This window comes from Cryptomeria japonica, chromosome 4 (assembly GCF_030272615.1).
Source record: "Cryptomeria japonica chromosome 4, Sugi_1.0, whole genome shotgun sequence".
NCBI classification, from domain to species: Eukaryota; Viridiplantae; Streptophyta; class Pinopsida; order Cupressales; family Cupressaceae; genus Cryptomeria; species Cryptomeria japonica.
Window position 1 is genome coordinate 332,588,633 of NC_081408.1, and position 12,084 is coordinate 332,600,716.

At 37.1% G+C, this 12,084-nt stretch overlaps 1 protein-coding gene across 1 annotated transcript in view; it reads right to left on the minus strand.

Moving 5' to 3' along the window:
• LOC131063587 (histone-lysine N-methyltransferase ATXR2) overlaps nucleotides 1-12,084 on the minus strand; it is a 218,216-nt gene that overhangs the window by 18,798 nt on the left and 187,334 nt on the right. The window contains exon 16 of the mRNA XM_057997450.2: nucleotides 9,303-9,359. Coding sequence (XP_057853433.2) covers nucleotides 9,303-9,359 — 57 coding nt within the window. The remainder of the gene's footprint in view (nucleotides 1-9,302; nucleotides 9,360-12,084) is intronic.

Sequence of the window (12,084 nt, forward strand, 5' to 3'; positions counted from 1 at the left end):
AATCCCTCATTGAGGAGATTGGTGATGCAATGAGATTACGGGTAGAAGTTTTCCAAGATATTGTCTCTCATTGTGAAAAGGCCTCTTGCAACATAATAAGTTAGGATGGAGAGCTAATACCAGAAGAAGTTCTTGCAGATTTGCAAATAAGGATTCATAATGAATGGAGGAGTGTAATGTCCCCACTTTAGCAGTTGACCAAGTGTGTGTGCGTTAGCCTTGTTCTACATGGTCCCGAGGGCTAACGAAGGGTTTAAGGGGATCCTGGAGTGTTTTGGCCTAGTCATTTCCAGTTTGGGCCAAAACGAAGTTGATTTACTCAGTTTCAGGCATACTTACTATTTTTAGTAAGTCAACAGGACATAGTGGAGGCCAGTTTTGGTGTTTGGATTTCATACTCCTCGGTGAGAGCTTTCTGACGAGATATCATTCGCATTATTTGGAGTCCGATTGCTAACACATTTTAATGCCTGAAGTTTTATTAAAGTAACATTTAATTTAATTGCAAAATATTAAAGTGTTACTCTAATATTTATTTTATGGGGATCTGTACCCAAGGGAGACATAAGTGAATATTTTAATATATATTTTATATTGCTCATCTTTTATCCCACATTGCCCATGAGAGTTGAGTCGACCCTTGGAAAAAAAATAAAAGAAAGCGTTTGTGGCTTCATTAGATATGTTGAATATGAGAAGAATTGGTATGTGTGAGTTGCAGATCCGTTCTTGGCATTAGAGGACGTCTATCCTCTCTTGTGACATTCTAGACATCATTCCACTGGGGTTTAGCCTTTGGAATCCATTGCTATCAGCTTCATTATCAGGCAGATTGGGTGCATTTCTAGCTACAGGCAGATTTAATGTTTGTTCATATCTTCTTCCCTACTTGTCCGATGCTTATGCCATTTTGAGGAGATGATTTTATGAAGATATTGGACCTGCTGAAGACAAATTAATATTGCTGCAACACTATTCACGTGGGTACTATTCACGCGATTACTATTCACGCGGGTACTATTCATGTCACTGTAGCAGCAAGATTGAAAATGATTGCTGGAGTATTATGTCAATAATGCTGGAATAATTAGTGAGTTGATAATCTGCCATGTATTTGATTTTATTAAAATCTGAAAATAACATCTTATCAGCAATAGTTAAATTTTCAGTTTGCATATTATTGTAGTTTCATTCTTGTCCATATTCTGTGATTTCAATTCCATGTAAAACAAACCAACATTTCATTTCCGGAGCCATAAGGGAATTTAAAACATTAAACGGAGAAATAAGGAGTTGAATGCAAACTGTTTGATAAAATTCCTAGTAGCAATTGGTATGGTTTTTTGGGCATTCCGGGGTGTCCATTACAAGGAGCGATCAATTCTCAGCTGTTTCAATTCAAATATTGATGAAACATCAAATCTTTTTGCATGAAATTCAGTCCATCCTGGAGAAAAACAGCTCTGCGCTCCTCTGATGTCGTGATACCATTGTGAAGACCATGGTTGTTGCCAAGAACACCCATGAACCGGATCCCGATGAACTACAAATGATCATCCATAAATTTGAAGGATTCATGTCTTCACGTGCTACAGCTTAAGTGTTTTTCAACACTTAGTTGTATTTTTCCACATTTGTAATCTTTAGTTGTAGTTTTTCTTTTGACAAGTTACATGTAAAAGTCTTTTTGTAAAATACAAGTTAACTCATTACTTGCACTTTTGTAATTACATGTAAGGCAACTACAAGTTGTGTTCAGTTAGGACTGTAGTTGGAATAAGTCTTAGTTAGTTATTGAATAAGTCTTGGTGGTTGAGAGAATCTCTCAAGTTAGTTAGGATGCTCCCACTTTTTTCTCAAGGCTCCTCTTCTATAACTACTTGAGGGGTCTATTGTAATTTTTATCTTTTTGAAAGCAAGCAAAAACTCTACCAAATTCATAGCAAAGAAGTCTTTGAGCTTTCATGTGTAATTTCAAGAATTGAAAGAAATAGAAGGAAATTGCTCAAGTTTTGATTCTTTGTGCTACATACTTGAGTTTGTGTTCTATATTATCTTTCTTGCAAGTGTTTCTTAAAGAGCTTAATCACATTTGATTTGCAGTCTTTGTGCTGCAAGTAGGTGAGGTTAATATAGATTAAAATAAATATTTTGTTGAGCGAAGCTGTAAGTCTTTGTGCTTTCACTTGTTCTTAGGAGAATTTAGGAGTAGATTTTGTGAGAAATAGTTGTGAGTCTTTGTACTTATACTACTTCCGATTATTTGAAGTAGAAAAGAATAAGATATTCCAGTATTTGAGCTGTTATAATTTGTTCTTGATAGAATTAGTATAGAAAAGGGTAGATAGGACTTCACATAATCAAGTCTTTGAGCTTGATATTGTTGTCCTGTCCCGAAGGAAGTGACGGAAGCCTTTGAGCTTTCAGGAAACTTCATTTCCTTTCTCTCATTTCATTTCGAAAGTTGTTACTGTTGTTTTATATCAAATCGCTATCACTTTTCTGTGAAGAGAAAAGGATATTGTCTTTCTTGAAAGAAGAAGAAAGATTGTTGTCCCATCCCATTTTATTTTCAAAGTTGTAGTTAGATAGGGGGAGCCTTCCCTTAATTAGGAGAGTTTTACTCACAAGCTGTGGTTGAAACCACAATTTTGTATATTTCCCCAAGTGTACAAAATTTTCAACCAACAAAGCCATCAACTCTCCTTCAATAGTAGTTGCAAGCAAAGGAGAAGCAGTTCCTGTTTGAGCAACCGCGGTCATCCTGGGGAAAGTATCTGTCTGGATGGCAACCATGGCTTGTTTGGTAACCAAAGGACATGAAGTCTGTTTCATAAACTCCTCAAAGCTAGAAGTAGAGGTATTAATCTCTAATGGATGAATGCATGCAGGAGTATCCTCAAAGATTTGCAACAGACTCTCTCGTTGATGATCAATAGGAGGCTCAACCGCTGAAATAGGAATGGCATCCTAAGGGGACTCAGCCGCTACCGTGTCAAGAGGAGATAGAGATATCTCCATGGGAACTAAGGAGGGAATCTCATGAGATGACTCTGAAGCTAGTGACCTACGAGCATCATCTGATTGTTGTCCTTCTTCTGGATCATCAGGATCAATCACATGAATGTGAAGTTGGGACTTTTCTTTCCCACAAACTGTCGCCTCCTCAGGAGGAAGCACCATTGCCCGACTAATCCGCAACTTGATCCTTGTGCCAAAAGATGATGCACCTTCCTTGTTATCAATCTGAATCGCAGACTTGTGTCCAAGAGGCCCTGTAGAATCATCTTCCTTTCCAACCTTAATCTTGATGAGCCTAACACCATTACCTTTGAGCCAAGTGTTGGTGTTAGCTAAGATGGACTGAAATCTCTCAAGAATGGAAGTGCATTCTTTGGGTGACCATTGGATCAGAGGAAGTGGAGCTTCTTCGACCTTCTGTGAGATATACTTCGGGTCAATCACATTCCCATCATCAATCATCCCTTGTGGAATGTCCACCAAGTTCAGGTCAATGATCTGCTCATGGGTGAGCCGGCAATAGTCCATCTTCAAAACCTCCTTTTCTATACAGAGATCCACCCAGATATTCTTAATGCAATGCACATGTACGAAGGACTTTTTGATCCTTTCCTTCATGCCTCGATAGTCAAAATCTGCCCTTGACTTAAACCTTTTGAGTTTAATCTCCCACATCTCAGTCTCCATGGCTTTGACTTTGACGGATGCGACGAGAGAATACCGACCAATCTTCAATGGGTTAGTTGTAGAAATCCCCGTCCCAACCTTATGTTTGATAGACTGATGAGCATGCACAACCATGATCTGTCTTCTCAACTCCATAAGAATAATCCTATTAGTTGAGTATCTAGGAAGCATGTATGGCTGCCCACTATAGCATCCGACTCTCATATAAGTAAAAGTCAAAAATTGAAGGAACAAGCAACCATACTCATTCACTCTTTCCCATGCTTCATCTGACACCTTTCTATTCTTCAGAGTCTTGTCAAACTGGCACATGAAATAACCAAAGAAAGCATCTTGAACCCTCCTGAAATGTAATTTGTTGGGTCTCAAGGGCAGCTGATCATAGTATTCCCACATTGGTATAAGCGAGCGATCACCCTTGGTAGAAAGACCAAGGAAATGTCTAAGTGATGCTTCCAAATACACTAAGTATGAGTTCATATAACATGACATAGTGGTAGGGACTGCTACGAGTTGTTCACACAAAGCATCGCTGATGACCTCTCCCCATGAAATATGACGGGACTGCCTTATGAACATGATAAACTGATACATCCAAGGCTCAAAAACATTAGAAAAGTCAAGACCCGACATTTTGCTGAGAGTAATGATGTCTCCAATTTCCCACTTGAAGTCACAACAGTATAACTTAGCCCACCTTGTCAAAGTGGCCCGTAGCTCATGAATCCACCTATTGATGTGGCATTTGCAGTCCTTTTCACTCAGCTGCACTATCCTTGGAAATCTCCATATACACAGGTGTTGATGGTATTCTGAAAACTTTCTCAACGGTATCCGCATCAAGGCGAATTATTGCCTCCCCATCATCATTTCTGATGGTTCTTGTCTCCCTATCAAAATGATGAGCACAAGCAAGGACAAATTCAGGTTCTAGGGCAGCCACCGAAAAAGAGGAAGCGTGGTGAATGTGGTTGTCCAACAAATGCTGCATATTACTATCCTGTGGATCCTCCACCCTTTTGACGAATTCTGACATGTCAACATGCCCAATTTTCGTATCCTTGATATGATCCATAGGAGAGGAAACCTGTCTAGGAGAAACCTCATTCTGGTATTTGTTATATTTGTATTTCATCTTCTTGGGAACAGAGGATGATGACAAATATGTCATTGAAGAACAATCTGGTATGTTGCGATGAAGATTCAAAAGTGTCAAAGCAACATCAAGATCAGCTGCAACTAACATCTTCTCTTCTTCAAATGGGAAAAACTCTAACCCTTGCACTTCATGATTTTGTGAGAGGAAGATGGGAAATAAAAAGGGATGCTTAAAATTTGACTTTGACCAATTTCGGATCTTGGGGAAAATTTTACAAGTATACACGTGGGGAAGGACAAACGTGCAATCGAGCTTTTAAAACCTGAATGCAAGTATACTTGTAAAACGGAAAATGGGTGAAAAAAATGAGATTTTGATATGCGAGAAATGACGGGAATGATATGTATGGATAAAGGCAAAGAGTATGGATGAAAATGGAAAGATTTTGGGAAAATCACTTTCAAGAAAATGGGAAGAACTCTCAACATGTAATCCGGTTCTAAAAACCCGATTTTGAAAGAATGGGTATTTTTCATCTTTGAAACTTGGGATTTCAACAAAAGATGGTTAAAATATTCCAACCATAAGGGAAAATCAACTCTTTTCATCCTACTTGCAATCGGGATTTAAAATCCCGAATGCAAGTAAAGAGATAAAATGGGGAAGATCAATGCAATTCACAAATTGCTTTGCAAAGGGGAAAATCTCTCTCACAAAACCGATTTTAGGGCAAAACCAACATATATACAAAGATCAAGCAAGGAAAGAAAAACAACAAGACAAGAAAATAAAAACAAAAAAAAAAGAAATCATACCTTGCTTCAATCCAAATGCTCTTCCAAGGAAACGCAACAATCCTTGTGATGAAGAAGCAAAACCTTTAAATAAGCAACAAATCGAACTTGAAAACTCTAGCCACAAAAACGTCTTTAGTAGCAAAAATGCCTTTCAAAATGGCAAAAGAATTGGTCAAATCTCCCTTAAATCTCAACACCTAGGGTTCAAAAGGCAAAACGATATGGGAGAGAAGAGATTCGTGGCATTTTGGAGGAAAAAATCTTGGTGTTTTGGCAAACACGTGTTGCTGGAAACTCGCCTTCAAACCAGCAAATGAATACACCAAATGGCATGGAAAGAGTTTCAATATGCATGAAAATAGCAGAAGAATTCAAAACGCCTTTATCTTCCTTAAAAAATCTCCACAAAATAGGTGAAAATCTCAACAAACTCGCCTTCCTTGGCTGGTCGGATTCTTAGAGAGATGCAACAAGTTTTATTTTACATGTAATAGTGAAAATCGGGTTTCTATTTTCATATTACAAGTTTAAAATGTCACTTTATCTCTATTCTAGAGCAAACCGGGATTTAAAAACTCATTTACAAGTTTTAAAATGTTACTTTTCATTGCACAAGGCAAAATCGGGTTTTTGGGAGAGAAATACAAGTTATAACAACTTGTAAGAGGAAAATAAAATCCCCTCAACAAGTTTTAATAACTTAACTTAAAAAGAACTTGTAACAAGTGACTTGAAAAATAAAACATGTAATAGGGAAATAAAATCTCTATTACAACTAAAGAGCAACTTTAAAAACTTGTAATGGGGAAATAAAATCCCTATTACAAGTAAAACCACTTAAAGAGGAACTTTATAAAAGAATTACAAGTGACTTTTAAATTTATAATTTAAAATTAACTTGTAACTTATCCAAAAAAGTTCCTACATGACTTAAAAAGCCAAAAAGCAACAAGGGGGAAATTAAAAGTAAGTTACAAGTTCTTTAAAATAAAGTGAACTTTTAATTAACTAAAAATTTCCCTACAATGAGTAAAACAAAGGAAAACATAAAACTTGCAACTTAAAGAAAATTTCCCACCTGCAGTCAGGGAGAAAAAACCCGAAATTGAAGGAAAGACATGGCAAACGAACCCATAATGCTATGAAATTCGAAACGTGGTTCAAGGATGGACTGAGGATTAGTCCAGTCCATGGATAAAGCAAAATTCTGCCTCAGGAAGCGTTCCATAAAGTAAAATTTTCATTTTATTACAAAATTTTTATGTTATAGTCCATCATTTTTTAAAACAAAAATGAGGACAACACTGTCACATCTGAAACATACAGCAAAAATGCAGGAAATCACAATCTTTATTGATGTTCTTCTTCAATACATTGAACAATCTATAATAGTGTAGCATCTATGCACCCTAGCAATCATTAGTCCATCTGGTATGCATGATGATCTTGGACTTAAACGTATCCTTATATCTTATAGTACCACTAAGGGACAATCGTCTTATTTATAAGACTTCACGATTTTACGGATGCTTTAGTACTTCATTGCTATTATGACATTAGTATTAAGGATGAGGACATCACAGTTGTGCTCATAGGCTATGGACCTTTTCTAGGCCATTGAGCTCATGGGTTTGAACAAGTGAAGTGTGTTAGCACGAAAGGATGGCCCCGCAAAAGTGGCCTAAGTGGGAAGAGATCCTCCGTAAGTGGTCTATCTCAGCACGGACCAGGCTAAAAGCTCAAGTTTCTCCAAACAAAAAAATACTTAGAAAACTAAGACAAAATGACACACCTTGGCTATAGCTTCAAATTTGCAGTTGATAACTTGTTTCAGACTTGAAGCAAAAAGGAAATGTGACAAAATGTGTCCAATATCACCTTTGAATTTCCCTTGTCCCTGCAACAACCTTGATAAAAACCCAAACAACAAGGAGGAGCACACACCAAACAGAAAACACAAAATGAAATGAGATGATGTTTTCAAGTTTTGGGGAGCATTGTAGGGTTGGAAAGTGGCGTGGGAGGGATTGTGGGACCCCAACCAATCAAATTCTAAAACAAATGCTTTTTCTAAAAAAACATTGCTCACTGGAAGACCTTATTTCCACGAGGGATGCATGGTGGTCCCCGGGATGGTTGAGGGATGTCCCCAGCTGTCTCAAGGATGGCCAAGCGTCCCCTAGCATTTCCTCACCGTTTCCTGGGATTAGCAGATTGGGGGAAACATCCTCTAATGTCCTGCCATCCCTAAAACACCCTGGGGAACAGGGATGTGGGCTCCAAGGGTGGGGACGTGTCCTTGTGTAAGCTTGATTCCATATGATAGTGCAATGGGAAGCCTTATATTTTCATATCCAGCCCATGTGAAAAAATTGCATGACAGTAAAAAGGGTTTAAGTATATCTTCACCGGTCTTCAAATTTATCTATTTGCTCGAATGGGAGACCTAAAGGTAGGATATTCAACATATAGGGGTTTGTCGATGCAAATTGGAATGTGGATTGACGGTCCAAAAGTGGCTACATCTTCACCTTGTTTGGTTGGGCTACTAATTGGATGAGCAAGAGAAAATTAGTAGTTACTCTTTCCACTACAAAGGCGAAATATATGCAGCAATACATGCTTATCATGAGGCTGTTAGGTCATAGAGATTATGCACATATTTGGCCAAGAACTGTACATTCCATGCCATGACAATGCACATAGACATCAAATAGCACTTTGTCTGTGACATGGTGGAGGATATAAAGATGTTGGGAAAACCAGACACCTTGGAAGATGTTTCAAATTCTCTTACTATGCTTGTTTGGTGTGTGATGCTATCGGCATTGCCCATTATAACTAATTAACGTTTGATCATGTTTTTTACTTCTTATGCAATCTATACAAGAAGTAGAAGATTGTTGGGTTAGGAATGGTACACCTTGCATAATTGACAATTAATGTTGGTGATTAAGTTTGCTCATCTTGTAATGGATTCTACACTAGGTGATTCAATATTTTCCTATGTAATCAAATATAATATTGGAAATAGGTATTAATTAAGGAGACCACATGAAAACATGCATCAAGACACAAGAAGAGCACTTCAAGATGGAACATGAAACTGCCATTCTCTAGGTAGACCTATTTGGTTTTCGAATGTGAAAGTCAGCTCGGGTTAGGCGAAGGGTCATATTTGGGTGCCCTAAACAAATGTAACCGTGGTTTTGGTAGATGCCATTTGAGATTCATGTATCCCAACACTATACATACGATCCTTGGGACAGTAATTAGATACAGTCGATTTTGGAGTAAGGAGGTGCTGCTGGAATTGCTAAATTTAGAGCAAAGAATGATGATACTATAAATCAACTTTTTCATTGTATTGTACAACTATATTTGATTATATAGTAGGCGGTATTAATTTGATGCTAGGTTTTTTCTTGAAGTTGTTTTCCTTGGGTGAATTTAGTGTTGTAACTACACTAGGTGTGATTGCTCCCAATCTCCATTGTTGCTGATTTGCTTTCAGATTTCTGATGATTATTCATTTGATATAAAATTGGAAATTAACTCTTAAGCTAAATCTACAGTTATTTTTTCTCACCATGTACAAAAATAGAATATAATATTTTGAATACCACTGTTATTGCATTTTGACCATCTCTTTTGTCTTCACAATTCCATTCTAGTCATTCAAAATTGTAATATCTTACCTGTTCACCTTTAACGATAGGTTTAGTAGCCACCAATATAGCTTGACCATCCTTATCCTACAAAGGTCAATGCACAAATATTCAGTGCTTTAGCTGAACCATTAAATCCACTCTTATAGTAGAACACTTACAATTTACACTACAATTACTGACAATTATACAACAGTAATAAATAAGATATTTCAAGGAAATATTGAATTCCTTACAAATCACAGTGTGTCACAAAATAACACGGTGAACTACTCAAGAAATCCTTTTCTATAATATTATTCTCAATTCATTATGATTCAACAAATTTGCTAAGGATGTTCTGTTTGCATCTAATAAATGCATTCTAGTATGCAAAGGCAATCCTTGTAATCATGATGCAAAGTTTTTCCCAGTTGTTTCCACTCTTGATAATAACAAGGATAGAGAGAAAAACAAGTTTTACTGTACAAACATTTTAATTGACTGACAGATATATTGTATAATTTCACATCCTTCTTAAAGACCAAGTTTAAAATTTAGACAGATATTGTAAGTAATGGTTTTAGGGGTGATGATTTATTGACAGGGCTATTTATTCAAGGAATGAAACCTATGAAGATTTGATGAATCTATAGTATAATATATCACCCATATTCGTGTGCTCTAGCAGAGAGAAAAATTTTGGCCTGAAGAGGCTCACAGCTTATATGCACATTCGGTCTTATTAACCACTTGAATTGGAGCTCAATTGCAGGAGAAGTAATCCAATAGAGGATAGACTGGTGATTCTTATAACCCACGGACAGCACCTAATTGCAGGATGAAATGCCTGCAAAAGATAAAAGCCCAACAATCTCACCTCTCTATAAATGGAAGGAGAGCTATCTCTATCCAATTGAGTGCTTCTCAAAACATGTGATTTAAAGCTCATCTTGTTAGATGCTGACTGTTAGCCTAAAATTTGCAGGAATATAGCTCACAGAGCATTTATAAGAAGCATAAGGAAAATATTTCACAAAACTCCACAACTTTCATTCAAGTAAAAAAGGAAATGCCTTTTTTGGATTTTGTGTTAAAGATGATTAATTTCAAAAAACAACAATCACGTGGAAAAACTTAATGATTCATAACGTGGTATATGTGAACAACACATAGCATGGCCGAAAATTGCATTATCATCACTGCAGAATCCACATAATGATATCATAAGTTGGAAAGCAAATAGGATAGCTAATTTTATTCCCATACATGATGCAAATAAATAAAGCATTATTAAGAATGAACTTTCTTCCATCCAGTCTACTCTAGTGATCACTTTCCTAGATTTCACTCAAATTGCTATTTCTACTGAATCTGTCAAAGATACATCTATTGCATGTCTTTTGGTAGTGGCCATTCCATAGAGTCTAAAAATCACTATAAAGAATTTGTCGAATAGTGCAGTTGCACAATACAACGATATGGATTTTGTAGCCACATGGGAGGAATAAGTTCAACATGCAAATGTAGTGGATGACCCGACACCTAAAGAGTTAAGACATTCCTAATCCACCTCTTAAGTCTCCCAAAGCATGGAATGTACATTGTCACCAGGGAAAAGAGGGAAAACTCTAATTAGGGCATAGAGAATGAAGAGAGTTATTAGAAGACTTTGGAGTTCATTATTGAAGTATGTTGATAATATTTTCTCTTTCCTCACACGGATTTTGGCTGAGACTTAGGGTTTGAAGCTGCCCTTTGTGAAGACAAAAACCTTCATGAAGGATTTGTATCTGCAGGAGTGAAAGATCTCTCTAGGGTATTGTGGAAACCTCAACTTAGGGGTTTCATTTGGGCGTCAAATAATTTCAGTTTTGAAGTATTTTGCTGTGATTTTTTGAGCGAGCTGCCTCCTTGCTAGGCTGTACCATTTGGCCATCAGTTTGGAGATTGGAGGGGTCATTCCCACTACTATCTAGTGTTGATTTGCATAGTTTTTTCATTAGCAGTGGAGAAGGCAATTTTCTAGAAGATCTCAAGGTTGAGTGAGTTCATTACCAGCAACTCCTGTCCACAAATAGGCCATACAACTCACCTTGGGGGAGTAGCATTTCTAGTCCAAAACGCCTAGTGTTTTGGAAGCCTTCTTCTACACTTGTGGGCGCCTAGGTCAGATTTTGGTATTGGGACAACTTGTTGGATGGAGAAAGAAAGATTGAAGGAGCTGCAACCTAATTTCTGAGTTACCTACTTGGCTGTTACCTTCATTTCAGACCTGCAGTTGGCTGTAGCAGACCCTTTTTCAGCAAACTAATCAAGAGCAATATTCTGGGTATGCTTTACTCTGAGATGTAACACAATTTCCTAAACTGGGTTGCTGTCAGAATCAACAAGTCTCGCCATTCCAGACCTGCAACTAGATCTGGAAATTATTGTTAAAGAGGATATTTTGCTGTTGTATCCATTTCCTCTCCATTTCTCATATTTTGCTGTTTGCTCTCCTGTTTTGCTGAACGTTGAGGTTGACTTTAGTAAACTTATAACCTCCACAATTACAGAATTGCTTTGCAAAATTAATGATTCATCAATAAATTTTCAATCTTAGCGAATGGCAATCAAACTCAAAAAAGGATGGCATGATTATGTAGTTTATTATATTTTGTGTCATTCTGTTGGATTTTCCTCGTGTATACTGACACCTATAACCAGACCTAGTGGCCTAAATGAGGAGATCATCTAAATGGAGATTAGCCTTAAAAGACGAATCACCTTTATAAATAAGCAGCAGTTGAGACTGACCACTAATTTTGGGAAATTAATATATTTCTAGGAA